Consider the following 26,408-nt stretch of genomic DNA (forward strand, 5'->3'; position numbering starts at 1 on the left):
TATAAACACCAGCATGGTCCAGTTGGGCCAAATGGCTTGTTTCTGTGCTGTACATTCTATGTAAAATGGACTGCCAACTTGCTATCACTCGTTTTACACTATCGCACAAAGTCAAGATCTATCCCACTTTATCGGAGTGGCATGCTGGACCGACAGACCACAGAGGTTAGGGACTTTCCACAGGGAGGAAGATTACATCAGACTGAGAGTCACCCCAGACTGCTCTTATACACCCTCTACCAGCAGTTCAAACGTTGGACGAGTGGAGGCCTGACATATTGCTGTGTTATCATACAAGCAAAGACGTATAATTATTGAAAGAAAAGCTCTCACAAAAAAAGCTATTAAATACCTCTGTATAGGTTGGACATAATTTTTAAACAGCAATACTTGTGGATACTATATTGTGATACAGTTAAAATAACAATGTGTAATGTGCCTTTTTTTTTTAGAAAACTTACATCTTGGCTGAACAAGCCAATCCAAAGAGGAAAACCATCTGACTTCACTAAGTTCTTCAGGAATACATGCTGAGATTCATTACAGACACTGACAAGTTGGTAGCCATCCTTTTTGCATTGTTGCAGTGCGTCATACCAATTCACCTTCTTCTGAATTAACTTGTACGTGTAGTTTCCATGGTGCACCTTTTCAGGTATAGGGTAAGAGTCACTTGGATTAGGGTCTTAAAAAAAAAATCACCAGAGATTGTTAAAATTAAACCACAAGTTTTTATTCACCATTTATAGCATATTACATTATTGAGGAAAAAAATGTCATATGACTGGGACAGGATTTGTAAAGAAGGAAATTTTAAAAGAGACCTAGAGATGTTAGATGTCTTGTCACTTATCATGTTCAAACACCGAGACAGTGTTGTAAAATATCTAGGCAAAAGTCAGGTCAGATGGCTGGAAATGTTTACTTTTCCATATTATTATTAGGTTCTGCAACAAGCCACCTGAGGATGTGGTAAGGATGGGCACATTATAGCCTTTTCAGAAGGAAACTGTCAAGTTCCTGAGTGAGGAGCACGTTAAGAGTACGATAGCAAAATACTGCAGCTGCTGGAAATCTGAAAGAACAGAAAATGCTGGAAAAACTCAGCAGGCCAGGCAACATCCGTGGAGAGAGAAATAGAGTCAGCGTTTCAGGTCGAAACCCTTCGTCAGGACTGAGAGAAAACACAGGAAATGAAACAGATTAAAAGGCCAGTTTGGGGGCTGGGAAATGGGGATGAAAGAACATCTTTCATCCCCATTTCCTAGCCCCCAAACTGGCCTTTTAATCTGTTTCATTTCCTGTGTTTTCTCTCAGTCCTGACGAAGGGTTTCGACCTGAAACGTTGACTCTATTTCTCTCTCCACGCACGTTAAGAGTATTTTGGTAGGGCTTGGATTAGATAAGTTGCAGGCAACCACAGTCTCCTGGAGCTTGTTTAATTGCCTAAAACAGTTGGGTAGGAAGTGCCCCAAGTTGTTCCCGAAATTGGCCATTTTCCCTCTTTCTAAACCTGTATCCCAGGGATTAAGGGGTATTATAATTCCATAAAGTCTGTGTTCCTGCAGATCAGTGGCAAACCGTGACCTGATCCCACACCTAGTGGGAGAGCAGGAGTTAGCTTAGAGGAAGCTAGGAGCCTCTTTACTTTGGATTGGTCTTTTGTCAAGATATTTCTTGCTCTTTATCTTGGAGGTTCTTAGCTTCATTTGGAAGTCCTCTTCAAGACTGTTTACTATATGGGGAATTTCCCCAAAATGAAGAGAAGGCTGCAAATTGAGTTCTCCATGGGGCTACTCCTCCATCATTTACTTGTTGAAAGAGGAAGAGGAGGTAGAACAGCAGGAAACCCATAAAACCAGACTCGTAAAGCAGCACTGCAGGAGATTCAGACCCTCCCACCGATACCCAGCCATCAGGGTGTATAGACTCAGAGGGATAGAAAGTGGGCACAATATCGGCAGCGCACAGCAACAGGGTACCAGAACTGAGAAGCCCGAGGACTGTCCTAATACCAACAGCACAATGAAACAGCACAGCCTTCCTGAGCTGCTATTCTAAGTTACCCCTACTTTATAATGGCATGCAAGTAGTGTAAACAGGAGCATAAAATTACAAAAAGAGACATGGATAGATTAAGTGAGTGGGCAAAACTGCGGCAGATGGATTTCAATGCAGGTAAGTGAGGGGTCATCCATTTTGGACCAAAAAATGGATATATCCGAGTATTACTTAAATGATAAAAAGCTAGGAACAGTGGAGGTCCAAACAGATTTAGGGGTCCATGTACACTGATCACTAAAATGTAGTAGTCTGGTACAAAAAATAAATCAGAAAGGCTAATGGAATGTTAGCCTTTATAACTAGAGGGCTAGAATATAAAAGGGGAGGAAGTTTTGCTACAGCTACACAAAGCCCTGCTTAGACCACATCTGGAGTATTGTGTACAGTTCTGGGCACCGCACCTTAGAAAGGATATATTGGCAGTGGAAGGAGTGTAGCACAGATTCACCAGAATGTTACCAGGGCTCCAAGGGTTAGATTATGAGGAGAGGTTACATAAACTAGGCTTGTATTCCCTGGAATATAGAAGGTTAAGGGGTGATTTGTTTGAGGTTTCTAAAATTTGGAAAGGAATTGTTAGGGTAGATACAGAGAAACTTTTTCCGCTGGTGGGGGAGTCTAAGACAAGTGGACATAGGGGGAAAAATTCAGTTGGTTTGTACCTCCCGCCTTAAGAGGGCGCTAATGGGGCGCAAAGTAACTAGTGCCCGTACACGGCAATGTTTGCGCCGCTCACGAAATTAACTAGACATTTTGCAGCGGCGCTAAACATTACCGCCACAATCTCCTGCGCCGGCAGATTGTGACTTCAGTCAAGAGTGCAACGCCCTGGACCGGATATTGAGTGGCACCCCCCGTCTTACCACCTGCCGCTAGCAACGACAGGTTGAGGGGAGCGTTCTGCATTCGGGAAGGGATGGGGGAGCACTATTTAAAGGCGACCGCTTCCTGCCTTTTTTTGTCGGCGAAATATTTGCACCACGCATTTGGAGTGAGAGAGAGACTGCAGGAGATATTCAAAGCTGTGTTGAGGAGTTTTGGGTACTGAGCTGCACTTTGCAGGTTCTTTCTGATTTGATCTTCCTTGCATCGATTTAGAAGAGAATATGGGGGCTGCACTCTGAGCACTTTCCCTGGGCCTCTCCATTGTTCTTTCCAACAGATTTGACGTACAGGTCTCTCCAGGCCGAGATTCAAGGCTGCAATGAGCAGGGTGTGGATGGAGAGCAAGATCGACCCTTCCCTTTAAGAACTGGCCGGCGCCATTGTGTCTGTGTTCCATTGCTGACTGACATCACATGAGCTTCGCCAGCGCTCTGTGGTAGCCCCTCACTCCTCGGCCTTTGCGCCTTAAGACAGGTATGTAGCGCCTGATTTAGCGCTCCAATCACCTCCAGGGGCGATAAAAGCCAAGTTTGCAGTCGGAGGCGATAATTAGCGCCAGGCGCTAATCTTTGCGCCCGGCCGATAATTGCGCCCCAAATGGGGCGATGCTGAATTTCTCCCCCATAATCTTAAAATCAGAATCAGCCCATTCAGGAGAGAAGTTGGGAAAGACTTCTTCACGCAAAGGGGGTAGAAGTGTGGAACTCTCTCCCACAAATAGCAGTAGATGCTAGCTCAGTTAATACATTTTAAATCGGAGATCAATAGATTTTTGCTAGACAAGGGTATAAAAGAATATGGTGCCAAGGCAGGTAAATGGAGTTAAGATCAGCCATGATCTCACTGAATGGCTGAATGGCCTTCTTCCTTAGATCTGTGAATCCTAGCGTTAAATGACAGAATTTAGGGCTTATGATGTCATCCTGACCTATATCCATAATTTGCATGGCGGCACCTTAGCTAAGGCCGGCTCATCTTACACCTCCCTTGCAGCAGAATTTAGGGTGTAACTGAAGTGGACCGTAAACTCGGCATATCCAAGTCTCAAATTCTGACTCTTCTCCCAAATAGTGCAGCTAGGTTTACGCCTTACCAAACCATTGGAATTTCAGGATCTGTAGCTTTAAAGGCACACACATCTACATTGTGTTTTATATATTGTATAATGTTCCTGTCCTTATAAAACAGTGCATTCTTTATCTTACTGCATCAGTGTCACAAAAGATTTGCAAATAAAGTTTTTTTCAACTTTTAAAAAACTTGTTGTTGCTGTACGATCACGGCCAGCAAATGCTTTTTGCCATCTGAAAAAGTATATTAACGATACTTTTCATCACTAGGAATAGCTGTGGTCAACAGAGATTGTTAAATTAGTCTCTTACCTTTTTCAATTTTACAAACAAAAATACTTTGCAATATCAATTGTGTCTGCCGCAAAGGATGGTTAGTTAGATACCAAAAGCCATCCATATCAAGGGCAGCCGCTAGAAAATGTTTCTCTGCGTTCTGAAAGTTGGGCCTTCCAGAGCGCCAGTTTGAATATTTCACGTAAGAACCATCGTACCACATCATACGATTTTCTAAAACAGAAAAAAACGTATTTAACACTGTTCCTAGAATAACAAAAAAACTGCAATTTTATAAACCATTCTGTATTTTAGCTCAATGTATTATGAAAAGAAATCAATGCTGTAGTACTGTTTGAAGGGCTTTCATGCCAACACCCCCCCCCCCAACTTTTTAATGAGTGTTACACAGGAGAATGCTTCCTTTCAACCCCTATAATGTGCGAGAACTTATAAATCTTTAATTTCAATTAATCAGTCATTTAACAGAACTGGCTGAATGCAGAAAATGTGTACCAGTACGAAATGGGAGAAAGCGTTATGGCATTAAGCCTGCTGTTCGCCATCATTGCCCTATAATTACAGTTTTCTGAAGTGCAGGTCAAAACTAAAGAAGATAACATGTAAAAAAAAGTTTCCTTTCCTGGAAAGATGCAGTTAATATGCTTAAACTATTGGCTGCAATTCTTCACCCCAAGTTCTGGCTCAGTGATTGGCGGGAATGACATGACAAAAAAATGAAAGTCAGCAGCATGAGTAAATCTAATTTTAAATTCCATCCTTAGGTGATTTTATCAAACTTTTAGTACATTAGAACAAACTGCACATTACCTTGATAATATTAAGGTGGTCTTCTAGCCAAGCTATGTTATTAACAAATGGCAACTATTTGGACTTATTACAACTGTTGATCAATCCTGCACATCAGGTACAATTTCAAATTAATTTTGTAATCATAATTTGTCAAGATTCTGGATCAGTTTATTACACGTTAAACATTTATTTCTTGAGAAAGGCAAAGATAAACCAGTTACAATCCATAAGGGAAGAAAAGCTGACAATATTATATATCCAAGGATATCTTGAGGAACACACCATATATAAATGAATCCAGGCACCAAGAAAGGAATTCTGACCATATAAAACAGGAGTAAGACATTGTGCATTACTTACGATTATATATAACACTTAGCCACACCCATTTGAATAGATAATTGTGAACTTTAAGTTGTTCTGAGACAAATTTGTTCTCTTCTTCACTTCTAATAGTCAAAATATTGGACTGCGGATCTGTTTGGCATAAGATATTTGTACAAGTTTTAACTTCCACCTGGTTAAAATGCATCCATGCTATAAGTTGAATAAATAATTTTGATAAAGCTAAACTAGGGAATTAAAGAAACAGCAGGTTACATTATTTGTTTTTGCAACTCAGTAACTGTACATATTATAAATATAGATTTTAAAGCATATTGCATAAAAAGGACACTGGAAGATGCTGAACTACTTCAAACATATGTAAATTTTACTAGCTAGAATTCCTGATAAAGCAAGCTACAGAATTACAGCCTACAACAGACATGCAGAATAATTCTTACCTAAATTCTTGCACATGCTTTGGACAGTACTCTCTTCAAAAAACCTAGGCTTTTCAGCATTAATTAGAAAGGCGTAACAATTATTTCTGAATGGTATCCATATTGCTCCTTGAATCTTATGAGGGCACCTCACTGTTTCAACATCAGGCTTTTCCGGTGCTAATTCTTCTGCCAAATTGAAGTATACATTTTAAAATACGCAATCTACTAGTTTCATATACACAAGAAGCAGAGACAAAATAACCCATTATTTACACTAACAATATTGTTACTCCAAAGCACTGACTTCAAAATCCTTATCCAAATATTTCTGTGGCTTCGCCCACCCTTCCACTTCTGCAACCACAGCAGCCCTATGTCCAATCCCAAGCCTTTTGATCATCTGATTTGAAGCTCCTACACATCTCACAGTTCTCTGGAACTCCCTCCTTAAACCCTTCAGCTTTGCTACTTCTCTCTACATCCTCAAAAGCTTTCTCAAAATCTTTTTGACCATGCTTCATAATCTCTCTCAACTCTGTTGTTGCTCAATTTCCATTCCTCCACTGTGATGCATCTTGAGACAGTTTACTATGTTAAAAGCTCTATATAGATGAATGTTGTTGCTGGTCCCAAGAAAGAAAAAAGAACTTCCATTCATAGTGCATTTCACATCCTCAGGATGTCCCAAAGTGCTTTAAAACCAATTAAGTACTAATGAAGTGTAGTTGTAATGTAGGGACACATGACAGCCAATTTTTGCACAGCAAGATCCCACAAACAGCATAGAAATAAATGATCAGATAATCTGTTTGTGATGTTGGTTGAGGGAAAAATGTTAGCCATAAATGAGAACTCCACTGCTCTTCTTTGAATAGTGCTATGGGATCGTTTACACCCACCCAAGGGGATAGACTGGGCCTTAAGTTTAACGTCACATCTGAAGGATGACACCTCTGGCAGTCCAGCACTCCCTCAGGCATAAGTATAGCAAATATTTTGAATCAGCTGGGTTACTTACTTTGTTGAATATGGCAAATAGCTCCTTCTAAAGCTGAATCACAGCCCAAGGTTTTCCAGAACCCATTAACATTCATGTACACACAATTATCAGTAGGCGCAGAAGCATATGTGCTCCAGTGACTATATACTGTGTGTCTTCCATCTGACCAGCGAAAGTGTAACCCGTCCTGATATTGAAAACAAAACATTACAAATGAACAGATATTAAACACATGCACAGTCACATTGGTTTACACAGGCACCTCAAGACATCTACAGAAATCAGAAAAGTGGCCTACGCACACAATTCACACTTAAGCAGTAGCTGAGTGGTTATTTTCCTCAATTCTGGAAAAGCAAATCAATAATTGGACTTCATGGTTCACTAAACAGTAGGGAATAAATGAACCAATCCCAAGCCTTCAGCAGGGAGCCTGAACTCAAGAGAATGCGGGTTGAAAATTGGCACTACAGCATTGTAGCCATAGATCCAAACACTATCCCTTTGATGGCAGCTCTCCACGGGGAGTACAGGAGATATGGAAGTGTTGAGGGTTCACTTGTGCTTCAGTTTCATCACAACCTCTTCAAGAAGCTTGCCTTATAGCTACCCTCCCAAACAGCCTAGCTGAGCTTGGGAATTCATCATGTGCAGGGGCGACCCATGTAATATTTGTCTGGCATTGTCAGACAACTACTATTGTGTTGAACCATAAAGCTATCCAAAATCATGACATTAGTTTTTTGGTTCATTAACTACATTTTAGTGAGCTTGTGCTTAGGAGAACATTACTTTGGGCATCATGCACTCCCAGATACACAGTAAATTTCCTTTTATTCTACCCCAGCTCCAAACACAAAAAAACACATCTTACTAAGCCAGTGAAATTTCCATTTTCCATCTCTGGCCTGGCTAATTGAGTGTGCCAGTTTAGGGGGCAATATCCTGCCTTGCTGACTTTCATATGAACTTACCACCATGTGGAAAATGGGAGATGAGATGTGAAGATCTGTTTAAAATAGCTTTAAATGTTTTAGGTTAGTTGATTAAGAAACAAGCCAATTATGTGGGGCAGGGAGAATGGGTTCAATGAACTTGAACCATATTGCACATTCCATATAATAACGTACAATTCTCTCAACTAGCATCATAAGTCACACTTGGATCATGCCTTCATTTATGCTAACAGATTAAAGTCAATGCAAGTGTATTTTCTTGTTAATATCTTTCAGAATGTGCTAAATGAAATGATTGTGAATACCATAGTGATATATGTGGAGGCATCATGGACTATGTTTCACCCACACTGGATGTACTGCAGTATGTGTAACAACTACTTTTTACATTTACATTAATAAACCCATTGTCCTCAAAGCTGAATGTAACTACCTAAAGTACTGCTGCTTACAAACTGGTCTTACAACACTGCTTGTAAACAGGGCTCCAGTGATTAGCAGCAATATATATATGGGCGCATCATGGTGAAGGATACTTTGCACAGATACAAACAGGTCTGATGTCAAAGCGAGTTTTTTTTTTTACACACACACACACACACACACACACTTAGAAAATACAAGAAACCAATGTATTATCATAATGACAGAAGCCAAAAAAGTATGAAAATGATTTAAACTTTTCTTGGGAACTTTAGATTTGCGATGTAGTGCTTCATATTTGGATTAATCATCGTATCAATAGTGAGTCACAACATCTGCTGATATCACAGCTATATATACAAATTTATATCTCTATTAGGTTGGTTTTGCTCTTTATTTGTTTGAGTCCTATGACCTTTATCAATTCAACAAGAAATAGATTGCAATGAGTATTCAATATACTTTTCTCTAGCTCCATTAAAAATCAGGTCCTCCAGTAAACCACCTTCCCCATTCCCATAGAAAGAATTAGTAGAAATTATGAGAGGAACATACATCTTGGCTGTAGAGTCCAATCCAGACCGGATACCCTAGAGTGTTGACAGTAACTGTGAGGAAAGCCTGGTGGTAGGGTTCAGTGATGCTAACCAATTCTTTACCATTCTTCTGGCACTCAGTTAGTGCTTCTTCCCAAGTTAGGTTCTTCTTGATTATTACATAGGTATGGCTTAGAAAATTCAAGGTGTCATTTAAAGGCTGTGTGACTGTATCATTGATAGAATGTTCTAAAGAAAAATATATGGAAAAAATTGTTAGTGACTGCTCAGATAAATAGTTAATGCATAGATTACAAAACTGCTCAAGGTAATACGTTAACAACATTGGCAGTGGAGCTTACAACATAGAAACATAGAAGATAGGAGGAGTAGGCCATTCGGCCCTTCGAGCCTGCTCCGCCATTCAACGAGATCATGGCTGATCATCCAAACCCTAGCACCCGGTCCCTACACCGACAGCCATCCCACCCAAACCCTATCCCCGTAACCCCACATATTTAATCCCCTCTAACACTAAGGGTCAATTTTTTTATCATGGCCAATCAACCTAACCCGCACATCTTTGGACTGTGGGAGGAAACCGGAGCACCCGGAGGAAACCCACGCAAACACGGGGAGAATGTGCAAACTCCACAGTGTCACCCGAGGCCGGATTTGAACCCGGGTCCCTGGCGCTGTGAGGCAACAGTGTTAACCACTATGCCACCGTGCTGCCACAACTAGCAGAGGATGGTTTAAGCTTTCAGAAATCACCTTGAAAAGTATGATTTGATGTGCCGGACCCTGATGAAAAAAACTCCAACATGTTGAAGGTGCAATTTATTTTGACAATGATTCATCCCAATTAGAGTCTTTATTCATCTATATTATAGTTTCAAGATATATTTATCACATTTAAGGTGCAACATGCACATTTCTGTGTCATGCTTTAAAAAAAAGTACAAAAAAGGAGAAAAGATAGCCAATCTGTACAGAAACTTCCCCAACAGAAAAGCCTACTAAGTGACCTTAGGACTCACACTTTTAAAACATCCAAGACATTTTCTGTTGGTTATTCTGACTTTTAATTGAATTTAAAATCTTATCAAGAATAATTAACCTCTAAGTGACTGCAGATAGAACAACTAGTCCTTAAAAGGGCACATCACATAACAGACAGCAGCACGTTTGAGCAGAAAGGGTGGTGGAGGCAGACGCAATCGTGGCTTTCAAAGAGAATTTGATAAGTACCTGAAGGAAAAAAATTGCAGGGCTACGGGGAAAGGGCGGGGGGGTGGGACTAGCGGACGTGCTCTTGCAGAGACACAGCATGGGCTCGATGGGCCGAATGGCCTCCTTCTGTGCTGTAACCATTCTATAATTCTATGAATACATTTAATTATCTAGAACTATAGAAGCTATCAGCACAGAAAGAGGCCATTTGGCCCACAGTGTCTGTGCTAACTCTTTTCTAGAATACAATACTAATCCCAATGCTTTATTCTCTCCCCCATAGCCATGTATCTTCCTTTGCTTCAAATGCTCATCTGCTCTTCCCTTTCTAGCATTTCCATTTTCCTGTTTACTTCTTTCCTCCCTTCTCAGGTCCAGAATTAGACTATTTGAAGGCAGAGACCATAGAGTAACTTTAAACTTTGCTGCCTGGGTGGTAACCTGGAAGAGTGGATCATCCACCCATTGTATGTTCAAAGGGGAGTTGGCATAGAGGAGGTGACAAAAATAGGGAGGAGTGAGGACATGAAGGGATTTAAACATGAGGATGGGAATTTTAATTTGAGGCAGTGAGGGGTGGGGAGCCAATGTCTGTCAGTGAGGAAAGAGGTGATGGACGAGCAGGACTTGGCGCAGGAACGAATACAGGCAACAGAGTTTTGGATGATCTGAAGTTAACAGAGGGTGGAAGATGGGGAGCTGGCCTGGAAAGTATTGGAATAATTAGGTTTGGAGGTTACAAAGGTATGGCTGAAGGTTTCAGTGGCAGATAGGCTGAGGTAGGGGCAGAGGCAGGTGTTGTTAGGTGGTCTTTGTGATGGAGAGAATATAGGGATGCACACTCAGCTTGGGGTCCAATAGGACACCAAGGTTGCAAACAGTCTGGCTCAGCCTGAAATAGTGGCCGGGGAGGGGGATAATATCAGTGGGGAGCGTATGGAGTCTGTAGTGGGGACTAATGACTATGGATCCAATCTTCTCAATGTTTAGATGGAGGAAATTGCAGGTCATACAATTTACATTTTATAATGTTTACAGTTCCAGTAAGTTACAGAGGTAGAAATTTAAGCAGGTTTGTGACCAATTATTGCTTGCGCTTTGAGCTTTGACTGTAAATGGGCCGACTGAGACTATCTGGAAGGAAACTAATCCCAATTCTCCCCACAAACACAGCCCAGAAATTCGGGTCTCCACGGGTGAGTACGCACGGGGTACTCACCCGTAGGCCGAATGGAAGTGCCGGTTTTCTGCATGCACTGCGCATGCGCGGGAAACTGGCACTTCCGTTCCGCTGAACGAAGGGGTTCAGAGGTCAAACGCGCGCGCAGGAGAGGCTGCGCGTGCGCTTTGAACTTAGGTTTTTTTTGCAGGTTTTCCCGGGAGGGTAAGCCTGCAGGATTTACACATTTAAAAAGCAGGCGTAAGACCTGCTTTTTACAAGGTAAGTGATCAATTAATTAAAATTACAACATTTTTTCCACAGGTTTATTATTTTTAAATACTTTAAAGCAAGGTAAGTTTATTTTTAGCCCCGTTAGAATATAAAATTATTTTTTTCAAAAATTTAAATTATTGTTTAAAAGTTATTTAATGTAATTTATAGTTTATTTAAAAAGTGTGATTTAAAAAAAAATTATTTGAAGGTTTACTGCTATTTTGGGGCCCGTAGTATTTATAAGTTTTGACAGGTCGTCCTGTCAATCTTATGAATGGGCTTTTCCCTCCTCCGATTGGCTGCCCATGGCTCACATGATCCCAGGGGACGCATCGCACTAACTGCGCCCCTGGGACACGCAAGCACAGCGCGCCAGCAGCTGGGCCAGGCCCCGGAGCGGAATTCCACAGGGCCCTACAGCTCAACGGCCGGTGTGCAAGGTAAGTGCAGGTCAGGGGCTTGCACCCGCGGGAAGCCCCCGACCCGAATTTCTGGGCCAATATACAAACTAGTAGGAGTCACTGGAAAAAAAGTGTGTGGTCTTTTTGCATGAAATGGAGAGTATGTTGTTGAAAAATAATGTACTCTTCTATCAGATTTGATACTACTGTATATAAGAGGTTAGAACTAGATCAGAAATAAAAGTTTATAAAAAGATTTGAGCTATTACCTCGATGTTTCTGGCACACTAGAACGAACTGCGAATCATCGCAAGCTACAAAATCCCATTTTCCAACAAATGGTGTGCTTGGGTCATTTAGTAGAATAGCACATCGTTTTTCTAAATTAAAGAACTAAAAACAAAACACATTAAAAGAATATAACTTTTCAGAATTAAGAAAAGATGCAATATCTGATCTTCTGCTGTAAAGTAATTCACTGGTTTGAACTCTTTAGCAGGATTTTCTTTTGCAACAGCCCAATATTTATTAAACTAGCCTTATACCAAATACTGCAATAAAAGAAAAAAACCTACAAATGCTCAAAATCTGAAATAAAAACAAAGTGCCGATGAAGGCTCCACATCTGAAACATTACACTGCCTTTTCTCTTCACAGACACTGAAAAGAACTGCTGTGTATTTCCAGCATGTTCCCTTTTTATTTAAGTTCCGTGTATGAATTTTTGCCAATCACCATAGAGTACCAGGTCAGCTCGCACTGATAACTAGTCAGCATCTTGTGCTTCCGTTGCAATTACCTAGCTGCCACAATTGAAGTACACAAAATAACAGAGCAATTTGCTGCACACATGGGATGTTCTTATTTTCTCGAAAGCCTGAAGCACCACTGGTTATCACAGGCATGTATGGATTGCACATGTTTGATATCTACTTACTGACATGAGTCTAGTGGACTGAAGAGTCACTTTCATACCACTAGGTAGGTATGCTATGCACATGGCACACAACAGTAGCCCATTATTATGGGTGGGGCTCAGTGGAGATTGTAACGTATTGGAGAGATTAAGTACGTCTCTACTATTTCATGCCAAATCTGTGGTGTTGTATGTGCAGATTCAGCATAGACATTGTAAGGTTTCAAATAGTACAAGAATAAGGAAGTCTTACTGCAATTATATAGGGCTTTGGTGAGACCACACCTGGAGTGCTGTGTACAATTTTGGTCTCCTTGCCTAAGGAAGGATATACTTGCCTTAGAGGTGGTGCAACAAAAGGTTCAAGAGATTGATTCCTGGGATGAGAGGGCTCTCCTATGAGGAGAGATTGAGTAGAATGGCTTATATTCTCTGGAGTTTAGAAGAATGAGGTGTGATCTCATTGAAACATATAAAATTCTTACAGGGCTTGACAGGGTACATGCCGAGAGGCTATTTCCCTTGGCTGGAGAGTCCAGAACTAGAGGTCATAGTCGCAGGATAAGGGGTCAGCCATTTAGGACGGAGATGAGGAGCAATTTCTTCACTCAGGGTTGTGAATCTTTGGAATTCTCTGCCCCAGAGGGCTGTGGATGCTCAGCTGATGAGTAGATTCAAGACGGAGATCAATAAATTTTTGGGCACCAAGGGAAACAAGGGATATGGGGGAAAAGGGCAAGAAAGTGGAGCTGATGTAGAAGTTCAACTATGATCTTACTGAATGGCGGAACAGGCTAGAGGGGCCATATGACCTACTCCTGCTCCTATTTTTTAATGTTCTTATGATTGTGTGTTAACAGTACAAGGATATTTGTCAGAAAGGCTTGAGGGGAAAAGATCAGTTAACTTGGCATAACTCAAGAGATGAAATCTGGTACCTTTCAGGCCCAACTACCCAAAGAGAATAGAATATTGGAGGAAAAGGCACATCTTCACTCTCATCTTATAAAAGAATTGGCAAAGGTCTGCAATGCAATCCAAATGCGCTCATGGCTAGACACAAAAATAAATCAACATTTTAACGCCACAGAATTAAAAAAATAAACGATATAAAAATTTAACTTACATCAATATCTAGTATATCCAGTTCCATCTCAAATGATGGCTGCCAATTTGTGTAATCAACTGGTCTTCCCGTTACCCATTTGTTGTTTCCAATTCTATTTGCGGCTTGCATACCAAGCCAAATTTTGTGCGGCAGCAAAGGTAAATGAGATACAATAAAATCTGTTGAATAGAAAGATGCAAATAGATTTAAGTCAACACCAATCAATACGGAAACAAAGACAATAAGGGTGGTTGGCAGTTTTCTTCCCTCCTCTTCTGTCCCACCCATCTCTCATGAAGACAATAATGGGGTAGATTTTCACCTGGAGTGGTTTTGAGGCACTAACCAAGCCTTATTTGTACAGCATTTAGCAGGATGCCCAGGCGTTGGGATCACCGATCGGCAGCCCACCCAATTGGGAGGTAGTATTGATGCCCGACACCAGCACTATTTAAAAGGGTCAATGCACCTCTTAAAAAGAGACGTGTTGAGACACCCTGTCAAGAATGTTGCCTGCTGGCCGAGATTGATTTATCAGCAATTGTTACTGTTTCAGTGGCCCCTAGAATTGAAAGTTCTGTTTTTTTTTTTTTTAATTGTGAGATTTTTCGTTCAGTGGCCCAGAGAAGAGCAAATTCTGCTGTTTCTCCACTTGCTTGCAGCATATGCAGAATGTCAAAGACTCAAGCTCTTGGATTCAGTGATGCCGTAGTGGAGGCACTGCTGCAGAAGGTGCGGTAGTGGAGCAGGTCCTCTTCCCAAAAGATGGCACAAGGGTACCAAAACAAATGCAGCAGCAGGCCTAGAAGGAGGCTGTGGAGGTGGCGAGTGCTCGCAGCATTATCCTGGGTTCAGTGCAGAAAGAGGTTCAATGACCCGACCAAAATAGCAAGTATAAATGCAAGTCTTGCTGTCTCCATTTATATGAGTCACACCTTTCCAAAGCAGTTTTTTGGAACCCCACTACACCATGCATGCTTCACTACTGCTCCTCCCAGCTCCACATTCAGGTAAGTAAACTTTAAACATTTACTTTGTTGGTTGCGGCCTGCAGCAATCTCTTTAAGGACCGCCGGTTAGGCTGCATGTAGACCTGGCTTTCCTGAATGCAGTGCTCAGGGAAACTCAATCTTGCAGAGGGAGCGTCAAACAGGCATTCTGCCCCTTATTTGAATATGCAAAGGTATCAGACGTGGGCCCTGGCTGCCTATTTTTTTGCCTACTCCAAGATGGCGGGCGGCGGACTTCCAGCTCATAATGAATGCACGCTTCCTGCCTGCCATATTGGAAACTTAAGCACCCATTTAGTGCCCAAAAAACAGGAAAGTGCCAGCTAATCTCTAGGCCATACTTCCAAATCAAAGATATTCCTTTTTATTTAAAAAACCCCATTGTAAATCTACTTAAACAAACAATATAAAATGGAACATATTTGGATTTGGATCTTATTTTACACTGTGGTTCCACTAACAACATACCTTGCTCCACAGAATTGGCGATAGTTGGCAAGTTCCCACCTAGGCTCTGACAGAAACGTTCTCCAGCTTCCCATGAAAGGAATCGTTGTTTTACAAAGTTATAGCACTAAAACAGATGAAATATGGCTCATATCAATGCATTTTCTACTACTTGTACATACCATTGTTTCCTACTTATATTTTTTGGAAGTGGATATTATGATTCAAAGTTGTTTGTGCTTTGGAAAAGAACTTATTTCACAAAGAAACACCAGTTCTGTAATCAAGTTCTTTGTAATCCTAGCATCAAAACCTCAAATAAATCAAATGATAAATATCTATCTGTGAGCAATTTGATTAATGTGTATTTCATTAATGGTGTTAAGTAGATATAAAAAAAAAAAAAAATGAGCAGGATAATAAAATGCCTTTCAATTGTGAAAAAAATTGTTTTCCTGTCAAGTGGGCACTATGAGAGAGATTTTTAGGCCTCCCACCAAGTGGAAATGGGTAGTGGACTCCTGAAAATGGATGCGTATGGCTTAATGTCCCGTTCCCACCAACAGCATGGCTGATATCTTCCCAAAGGCCTGCCACTGGATGGCTGGAATGCCCACCTGAGCTAGGTGGTAGGCCCTTTTAATATGTTCATTCAAATGTTAGAAGCAGTGTAGGAAACAGCCCCAGGCTGATCTCTGATCATTAAGATCTGAGACACCAAGAAAGACTGGAAAAACCTGGGCTTTTCAGCTTTGAAAGGATATGCCTGAGAAGTGATCTTGTTAAGGTATACACGACTGTGGACAGTATGGATAAAGTAAATCTGGAAAATTACTTTAAACTGCAAAAGTTAAACAAAAGGCCACAGATTCAAACTAATAATAAGCAAATTTAGGACCAATATCCTGAAGCCTTTCTTCACACAGAGTATTGAACACATGGGACTAGATTTTCGGGGAGCCGTCAGGCGGGGTTTCAGGCGTGTGTGGGGGGGGGGGGGGGGGAAATCCCGACTTTGGGGGTCCCGACACCATCCCGCTCCACGTAAGTTTCAGGGGCGGCGGGTACCCGCCCCGCACTGGGATCCGCCGAAACCAGGCGGGAAGGGATTAGTGCCAATTAACTGCCTGTTAACAGGTAGTTTTTAGCCTAATCCCCATTTTGAGGGGTTTCGTACGGGTTTCCCCGATGGCTCCAAACCACGCCAGGTTAGAGCAGGCGGGCCGTCGGGTTGAATGAGTTGGAGGGGTCGCGATGTCGGTGCTCAGGTGAGTGATGGGTGCATGAGTGTAAAGGTAAGTGTGTTTGTGTGTCTAAAGTGTTTAAAGAACTTTTACTCACCTTTACTTACCTTAACAGCCTTTCTTCCTCTAGCCGTCGGGAGCGCAGCACTCAGCCGGAACTGAAAGCTGAACGGATGCGATCTGTCAAAAGTGACAGCCTTCAGCTTTTAGTGCTGCTGAGATTTCTAAATGAGTCTGTGCAGAAGGACTCATCTTAGAAATCAGACTGTCAGTGTTTGACAGCTTCAAACAGCTGTGAAACACTGATATTTCATTTGTCAGAAATCTTGACAGATGAAATTGCAGTCTGTGACGTCACCTGTTGCCGGGTGGCCCTTAATTGGCCTGCTGAGCCCACTGGGCGGGCTCAACAAGGTCAATCAAGGGAAAATCGCGCGGATTGGCCGGACGTCGAAGTAGGCGGGTCAGAAACCCGAAAGGGGAAGTCCTGCCTTCTTCCAGACAGTTTCAACAAAATCAACCCCATGGAATGCACTCCGGATAATGGAGGTAAAATGGAGGGGTCATTCTGGATGGATGAACGACAATAGGCCAAATAACCTTCCTCATCCTTAATTAGCTCTGTATCTTATGATTCATAATCTCACGTCATCGTCTTTCAGTACCTTTCCCAATTAACAAGAACTTCCATTGAAAAAGATTTCATCACAAATCCTTACAAATATTCCCAAAGCTTATGTAGCTATTGTGCTTTTAAATAAAAAGTGACAAATAGAAAAACACTTCTTTACTCTTACATTATCTCCAAAGGGGATCCAATCATCAGTACACGGGATACCCGATACATTGGTTTCAGGAGACCATGGCTCCAGTGATGATATATTTAACTTTTGACAAATGAAGGGAAGATGTCTGAAGCAGTCCACGTGTTCATGATACTCTGGAGAAAAAAATCAAATACATTAAAGCACTAGGATATTTAACTTTGCACCAGGTTTAGAACCTCCAGTCTGTCAGTTAACATTCTACTATTTAAGTGCCGCTCTTTTATATAGATGCTGCAGTCATCAATATTGTATCAGGAATTTAATCTCTCTTCCATACATCACGTTTTTCAGTTTTGTGGGTCACAATTTCAGCACATCCCAGTGCAGTGTTCCTCACTAACATTATGACCATGCAGCTTAACGGGAACATTGAACACGGCATGTCCCCACAAAAATCAACTGGCAAACTGATTTACTTAGTGTCAGATCTAGCTCAGTGGTAACACTCTTGTCAGAGTCAGAAGGTCATGGTTTCAAGCCCCACTCCAGACACTTGAGCACATAATTTAGGTTAACATTTCTGCGCAGTACTCTATTGTTAGAGGTGCTGTCTTTCACATGAGAGGTTATTGAAGCTCCATCTGCCCTTCTCAGGTGGATGTAAAAGATCTCATGGCACTATTCAAAGAGCAGAGGAATTCTCCTGGGATCTTGGCCAAAATTTATCACTCAATCATCATCATTTATCTCATTGCCGTTAGTGGAGCCATGCTATGTCCAAATTGCTGCTGTATTTTCATATACATTAAAACAGTGATTAAACTTCAAACATACTAAATTGATTGTGAACATAAGAAATAGGAGCAGGAGCTGGCCATACGGCCCCTCGAGCCTGCTCCGCTATTCAATAAGATCATGGCTAATCTGTGACCTCAACTCCATTTTCCCACCCAATCCCCATAGCCCTTTATTCACTTAGAGTCCAAAAATCTATCGATCTCAGCCTTGAATATACTCTGACTCAGCATCCACAGCCCTCTAGGGTAGAGAATTCCAAAGATTCACAACCCTCAGTGAAGAAATTTCTCATCTCAGTCCTAAATGGCTGACCCTTTATCCTGAGACTATGCCCCCTAGTTCTAGACTCTCCAGCCAGGGGAAACAACTTCTCAGCATCTACCCTGTGAAGTACTTTGCAAATTATTTCTTTCTTGAAACAGATAGAAGTATTGCCTAGAAAGGCCATCAAATAACTTATCCGAATTGTACTACAAAAAGCCACTTCTTTAATATATTATTTTATTCACAAATGCAACTGTTATGTTTTAGATGGTGAAAGAGCCTCACAAGTTTCACAAGTTCTAGATCCAAGGACATAATATGCTCTGGAACTCGACCAATTCCACCAAGCCCACTGATTAGGTGCTCTTACATTTTAAAAATGGCAACTGACGACATATATAAATCAGAGAATTTTGTAGCACTGAAGGAGGCCATTTGGCCCCATATAGCCCACAATGGCTTTCTAAAAGAGCTATCCACTAGTCACATTACCCCACTCTAAGTTTTCAAACCTTTTTAAGTTTTCAAATATTTACTCACTTCCCTTAACAGCCATTATAGATTTTGCTTACACCACTATTTCTAATAGAGCATTCAATGTCCCAACAACCCTCTGTGTAAAAAGAATTTCACTTAGCCTCTTCCTTCGTTCTTTTGGTAATGACCTTAAATTAAATGCCCTCTAATTATGGACTCACTGACTAATGGAAATAGTTTTTCCTATTTGCCTCATCAAAACCCTTCATAATTTTGAATTAGATCACCACTTAACCTTCCTTGTTCCAATGAAGAAAGCCCATGTTTCTCTAATGTCTCTTAAGCCTCTCATTCCTGGCATAATCTGTGAATCTCTTCTGCACTCTTTCTATTGCTTTGATATCCTTCCTAAAGGAAGGCATCCACACTGGACACAGTTCTCTAACTGGAGCCTAACTAATGGTTTGCTTAGGCTTAGCATTACCACTTCACTTTTGTAATTGATGCCCTTATTTATAAAACTGAAGATCCCATATGTTTTCTCTCCTCAAAACCTCATCAACATGTCCTCCCATTTTTGAAGATCCTGAAACTCTAAATGCCTCTGCTGCTCAACTCTTTTTGAAGTTTTACCCGTGTACACATCCTTTCCTTATCCTTCTTCCCAAAAATGTATCACCCCACAATTCTCCGCTTTAAATTTCATCTGACATCTATCTGCCCAATCTACTCGCCCATCTTTGTCCTCTTGAAGTGGCTTACAGTCTTCTTTATAGTAAGTGACTCTTATTTTTGTGTTTGCAAATTTGATATTGTGCCCCTTACATCCAAGTCTAGTTCAATGGTCCTACCATTGAAATCTGAGGGTTTCTCCAGTCCAAAAAAAACCTATTAACCACTATTCTGTTTTCTGTCTTTCAGCCAACTTCCTATCCAAGCTATCACATTCCTTTTAATGCCGTCTGTCAATAACAACTTTCATTTATATAGCTGTTTTTAACACATGAAAAATTCCAAAGGCGCTTCACAGGAGCATAATCAGATGAAATATGACACGGAGCCAAAGGAGAGATTAGGAGGGGTGATTGAAAGCTTGGTCAAAGTGGTAGATTTTCAGGAGGGTCTTAATGAAGGAGGGAGAGGTGGTGATGTTACGGAGGTAGAAGTAGGCAGTCTTTGTGATGGAGAGGATCTCAGCTCTGGGTCAAATAGGACATTGAGTTGTGAACAGTTTAGATCAGCCCGAGACAATGGCCAGGGAGTGGGGTGGCGAGGTAATGGAAATTGTGTCTGTGACCGAAGCCACTGCCTTCGGTCTTCCCACTGTATAATTGGAGGAAATGACCACTTATCCAGGACTGGATGTCAGACAGCTGCTGTAGCAGGGGCAGAAACCTGATTGGGCAGGCTCAAACATGAGAGGGGACAACACGATCATGGACTGTGGAGAGGAAAAGGAAGTTGAAGATAGGGCAGTAGTTTGCAAGGACAGAGGGGTCAAGGGTGGATTTTTTTTTTTTTTTTTTTTTTTTTGAGGGGTGTGATGACAGCAGATTTGAAAGGGATAGGGACAGTACCTGATGAGAGGGAACCATTTAGAATATCTGCTAGCATGGGGGTTAGGAAGGGAAGTCGCAGTTCAGCCATTTAGTGGGAATAGGGTAGAGAGAGCTGGAGGCGAGTCTCATGGACAACATGAGCTCGGATTGGGCATAAGGGGCTAGGAGAGAAACTAGAGAAAGATGCGTGTTCATGGATAAGGCATGGGGGAACTTTGGGGGAAGCTTGGCTTGGTAGTCAAGGTGAAGGGAGGGATGTGGCAGAGGCAGCTGCACAGAAGGACTCAATGTTAGGGACAAAGAAATCCATGAGCTCCTTGCACTTGTTGGAGGGGAGGGTGGAGGGTGCAGGGGAGAGGGGTTCAAGGAGACAGTTGATAGTGGAGAAGAAGAAGCCAGGGGTTATCTTTGCATTCTAGGATGATCCTGGAGTAGCAAACAGTTTTGGCAGCGAGCAGGGCCCGATGGTGCTTGATGTGGTCCAGCCAGATCTGGTGAAGAATGGCTAAACCAGTTGCTTTAAAAAAAAAAAAAATTCTCAGGGTATGAGCGTCCATCCCTAGTTGCCCTTGAGAAGGTGGTGAGCCTTCTTCTTGAACCGCTGAGTTTATATGGTGAAGGTACTCCCACAGTGATGGCAGGTAGGAACTTCCAGCGATATTGAAGGAACAATGCCATACACATTAACGTCTGTGCCACAGGGAGCGAAGAGTGGGGGCTGTACTGGGAGAAAAGAACAGGTGGGAGAGAGTAAGCGTTTTACTGGTGACAAGGGTATCAAAGGCGGAGGTGATGAGGTGATTGAGCAGATCAACAGCTGCAGAAGTGTCATGGCGAATGGAGGGCTAAAGACTAGATAATTGAAAGTGCCATTGTTAATGACTTGGGGAAATAGTTTTTTCCAGGGATGGACGCAGAAGGAAGTGGGGTTGGAAGTGGGATGTGACTGGTAAGGGATACAAGGAAATGATCAGAGATGGCCTTGTCCATGATGGGAATAGAGGCCAAGGTCTAGGGGGTAGTCATGGGGCTTGGGTGGGTAGCAGAGAATGAGGATTTTAAAGAGAGAGCGGTGGAACAAGTGGAGGTGTTCAAAGGAGGAGATGCTAGAGTAGGGGGGCAGACTGAGGTAAGATTTGGTGATAAGGGCCACAGCACAACCACAGCGGTTTGGGTGGAGTAGGTGGTGAATTGTATAGCCAGGCATGGAGACTTCAGCAAGGGGGCGAGGTGTCGTTACCCTTGATCCAAGTTTCCGTCAAGGCCACGATGTCTTCCACAATAACATCGTGGATGGCAAGGGCCCTGTTCGCAAGTGAACAGACATCCAGGAGAGAGATGTGGAGAGGGGCGGTGATTTTTGATCCGCCTGCTAACTCCAAAGGGTCAGCAGTGGGAGGGGTGAATGGGATGGAAAGGAAGTTGGCAAAATTAGCCCCCAGCGGGTGCGCTGGATAGTAAGGTCAGTGAGAGAGGAGAATGGGACAGTTGGGGTTGTTGCACATAAGGAGGCAGCGATGTGCTTTGATGGGCCCTTCGGAGAATTCCATGAGAGGCACAGAGGTAACCTGTGGGCCGATGCAAAAGTTATTCGAGCCTGGGACGACAGTAGGAGTAGGAAGGTCAAGGAATAGTGAAGGTTGGGGTAAGGATTTGGGTGGGCAAAGTACCAGAGGGGAGAGAAATGAAAGGAGGCATGCCTATTTCCACCTCCGTAACATTGCCTGACTCCGCCCATGTTTCAGCTCACCTGCTGCTGAAATCCTCATCCTTGCTTTTGTTACCTCTAGACTTGACTATTCCAATGCACTCCTGGTTGGCCGCCCACGTTCTAGCCTCCATAAACTTGGTCATCTAAAACTCTGCTGCCCATGTCCTAACTCGCACCAAGTCCCGTTCACCCAACATCCCTGTGCACGCTGACCTACATTGGCTCCCGGTTAAGCAAAGCCTCAATTTTAAAATTCTCATCCTTGTTTCAAATCCCTCCGTGGCCTGACCCCTCCCTATATCTGTAACCTTCAGCCCCATAACCCTCAGAGATATCGGTGCTCCTCCAATTCTGGCATCTTGAGCATCCCCGATTTTAATCGCTCCACCATTGGCGGCCGTGCCTTCAGCTGCCAAGGCCTGAAGCTCTGGAATTCCCTCCCTAAAGCTCGCCACCTCTCTTTCCTCCTTTAAGATGCTTCTTAAAACCTACCTCATCTGCCCTAATATTTCAGGTGGCTCGGTGTCAAATTTTGTTTGATAACACTCTGAAGCAGCTTGGGAAGTTTTACTATGTTAAAGGCGCTATATAAATACAAGTTGTTGTTGTTGGTAACAGGAAGGGGATGTGGCAGAAGAGAAGGGCCCAAGAGGAGTACAACAAAGAGAAAGAAAAAGGAAGACAGAGCAGCAGCCAAAATGCACAAGTGAATGGACACAGAGGAAATTCAGGTTGCATAGGCCTGGCAAAAATTAGGATAGACATGTCCTGGTTATAAACGGAGGATAGGGAGGAGACAATAGTGGAGAGTCCAAAAGTTCAAGTCAGCTGTCCCATGTTGGGATGAAGTTTACTTGTAGATAGGACAGTGTCAGTTTGGCACATCGACAAACTAACATTTGGTTCCTACAGTTAAATAGCACACATATTTGAATGCTCGCTCTCTCTGGGCCCACACATGAAGAGCAATTCACTTGGGTGAGGTATCAAAGGCCCCCCAAAAATAATTAATTGTCTTCAGGAAAGGAAGAAGTGTGGTGAGGGAACAGGTGAAAAAAAGGAGGGGGAAATCAGTTGAAGAGGATAACCTATTCAACCTGAAACAGAGACTTCCGCCACAGCACAATTGCAAAAAAAAAATCTTATGGCAATGAGATCAATGAATCTGTAACTCAAATACAAAATAAACCTTAATACACAAATTACTTACCACTCCACCTGACGGAATAAGGGGTTATAAACCAACAATTCCTATACCGGTTATGGAAGGAGTGAAATCGGTGGTAAATGTAATATGGACCCAAACTAAAAAAAAAGGAAAAAATTAAAATAGGTCATAGTACAATCAAATATATAAGTATATATATTTAATTAAATAGAAGTCTGCTTCTGCTTAAAATTGTCCCCATATTTCCTGAGGCAATGAATAACAACTTGATTTATATAATGTTTTTAATGTACAAAAATGTCCCAAGGCTATGCAGAGGCATGAGAAAAAAAAATGGCCATGCAGCCAAAGGAGGAGATATTAAAAGGGGTGACCAAAAGCTTGGTCAAAGATGTGGATTTTAAGGAGGGTCTTAAAAGGAGGTGGTGGTGGAGAGGCAGAGGGATTTAGAAAGCAATTCCAGAGCATGGGACCAATGTGGCTGCTGGCACAGCTGACAATTATGGGGCAAAGGGAGGGAAGGATGCCCAAGAGCTGGAGAAACGGAGAACTTTGGCGTAGTTGTATTGCTGAAGGATGTTAGAGAGATGGGGGAATTTAAACATGAGGATGAAAATTTTAAATTTGGGGAGCTGGGGATTTAGGAGGCAATATAGGTCAGTGAGGGCAGGGACTTGGTGTGGGATAAGATACAGACAGCAGAGTTCGGATTCAGGGGCGATGTTTGCCTTGTGAATGGTTCGGTTTGGGTCCCTATATTTTACTAGACAAACTTATCACCTGAAATAACAACAGAAAATGCTGGAAATACTCAGCAGGCCAGGCAGCATCCGTGGAGAGAGAAACAGAGTTCTTACAAAAGTACAGGGTGTTCTGTCTATTCCTTCCTCCCCTCCTAAACCCCCCTCTTGTCTCTGCACCTGCTTAATATCTGTTACATCTCCAGCTTTTTCCAGTTCTGATGAAGGGTCCCAGACCTGAAACGTTAACTCTGTTTCTCTCTCCACGGATGCTGCCTGGCCTGCTGAGTATTTCCAGCATTTTCTGTTGCTGTTTCAGATTTCCAGCATCCGCAGTATTTTGCTATTATAAACTTATCACCTGATCTGCCTGGGGTACCCGACTGGCTCGGAGCTCCGTGTAATTGCATGGGTTGCATGGTCCTAATGCTGCCCTGGTTTGGATGTGCTGAAGTTTATGGAGGGTGGAGGATTGGAAGCTAGCCTGGAGAGCATTGGACTAGTCATGTCTGGAGGTGACAAAAGAATGGTAGAGAGTTTCAGTGCCAGATAGGCTGAGGCAGGGGTAGAGGTGCGCAATATTATAGGTGGAAGTTGCCAGCCTTTGAAAAGGAGAGGGTATGGGGTTGGAAACTCAGCTCAAGGTGGAACAGGTTGTAGAGGTTGAAAACAATCTGGTTCAGCTCGAGACAGCCAGGGAAGGGGATGGAATCGGTGGCAAGGGTAGAGTTTGTGGCTGGGGTTAAAAGCCATGGCTTCGGTCTTCCGAATGTTTAGCTGAAGAAAGTTGTGGCTCACCAAGGCTGGATGTCAGAAGCAGTGTGATAGCACAGACACAGTGGAGGGGTCAAGAGAGGTAGAGCTGGGTGTCATCAGTTTACATTTGGAAGCTAACACTATATCTGTGGATGATGTAACCAATGAGCAGCATGTAGATGAAGAGGAGGCTGGGGGGGGGGGGGGGGGGGGGCAAGAATAAATCCTTGGGGGGCTCCTAAGATGACAGCATGGGGGATGGGAAGAGAAACCATTGATAGAGATGCTCTAGCTACGATCAGATAGGCAAGAGTGGAACCAAGCAAAGGAAGTCCCACTGAGCTGGAGAACAGGGAGAGGTGTTGGATAAAGATGTTGTGGTCAACCGTGTCAAAGGCTGCGGAGAGGTCAAGGGGCACGAGAAGAAATTATGCATCACAGTCCCAAATAATGTTGTTCATAACTTTGGTTGGAGTCATTTCACTGCTGTGGGAGGGGTGGAAATCCGATTGGAGAGATTCAAACGGAGTCGTCAAGAAAGTTGGTTACGGATCTGGGGAGCAATGACATGTTCAAAACCTTGGAAAGGAAAGGTAGGTTAGAGATAGGACAGTAGATTGAAACTAAAGAGGTGTTGGGTGCGGTTTCTTGGAGGGGCGTAACAATGGCCATTTTGAAAGGAATGGGGACAGTGAACTCATACTATCGGACATCGTAAATGGTTCCCTCACCTCAATCCATGGTGACCTAACTGAAAATAATTGGGATTAGGATGAGGAAAATTGGCCAGGTTTCCACTCCTGATCATTATCCAACAACCCGTTGCTGGAAGTACATGTGTACAGATGTTAGGTGAGGACTTAATCTACTAACACTGTCAGGCTCACATATGAAGAATTTTGGGAATTTTGTGGTCTCTTATGTAGTAAAATACCTAATTAAGCTGTTAAGCAGTACAATAAATGATGGATTTCCATACTGAAATTGTCAATCCTTTACTTAGTAGGAGTGTAACCTTACTGTAATTAATACCAACACAAAATACTTGCATTGCATTTAGAATGACAATCCATAAAAAAAAAATAATCTAATAATTTATAGATAAAAAAAGTGAACAGTTTTCATTAATTTCACAGTTAATGGTACCACACTACAAAAGGATACATCCTTGGAGCTGGAAGGAACAGATTTCCATTACATTGTGAAAACAGGATAAGAAAATTAACAGAAGCATAGGAGTAGTAAATTTGAAAAATATATTTGCTATGTTATTAATCATATTTTATACTTACAATGGACTGCCCATCATATTGTAATCAACTGTCTTTACCCACCATTTTGGCAATGAAGGGAAGTGCTGTTGGGGGGGGGATGGGGGTGGGGGGGGGAGAAAGAGGAAAGACAAAAAATCAGTTGTTATTTTTTGAAATGCAGTTTCAAGTTGGGCTCAAATTAAATTCGTGAACTATAATGTTAATATCTTCCAATTTTATTTCCCTCTTTGCCAAAAAGAACTTTGCACACAGGTGCTCCTTCCAAGTTTGGATAATCTGGCCTGTCTCTGGCCATCATCATTGCTGTATC

At 42.3% G+C, this 26,408-nt stretch overlaps 1 protein-coding gene across 1 annotated transcript in view; it reads right to left on the bottom strand.

The window, feature by feature from the left end:
* ly75 (lymphocyte antigen 75) overlaps positions 1-26,408 on the bottom strand; it is a 142,663-nt gene that overhangs the window by 13,625 nt on the left and 102,630 nt on the right. Inside the window, exons 19-30 of the mRNA XM_085986389.1 lie at positions 26,117-26,181; positions 23,371-23,465; positions 17,382-17,524; positions 15,362-15,467; positions 13,902-14,062; positions 12,129-12,252; positions 8,810-9,039; positions 6,894-7,062; positions 5,894-6,061; positions 5,469-5,585; positions 4,332-4,529; positions 462-685 (exon numbers count right to left, since the gene is read on the bottom strand). Coding sequence (XP_085842515.1) covers positions 462-685; positions 4,332-4,529; positions 5,469-5,585; positions 5,894-6,061; positions 6,894-7,062; positions 8,810-9,039; positions 12,129-12,252; positions 13,902-14,062; positions 15,362-15,467; positions 17,382-17,524; positions 23,371-23,465; positions 26,117-26,181 — 1,800 coding nt within the window. The remainder of the gene's footprint in view (positions 1-461; positions 686-4,331; positions 4,530-5,468; positions 5,586-5,893; positions 6,062-6,893; positions 7,063-8,809; positions 9,040-12,128; positions 12,253-13,901; positions 14,063-15,361; positions 15,468-17,381; positions 17,525-23,370; positions 23,466-26,116; positions 26,182-26,408) is intronic.

This window comes from Somniosus microcephalus, chromosome 4, assembly GCF_052327205.1.
Source record: "Somniosus microcephalus isolate GS21.2 chromosome 4, FLI_Smic_1.0, whole genome shotgun sequence".
Classification (NCBI taxonomy): Eukaryota; Metazoa; Chordata; class Chondrichthyes; order Squaliformes; family Somniosidae; genus Somniosus; species Somniosus microcephalus.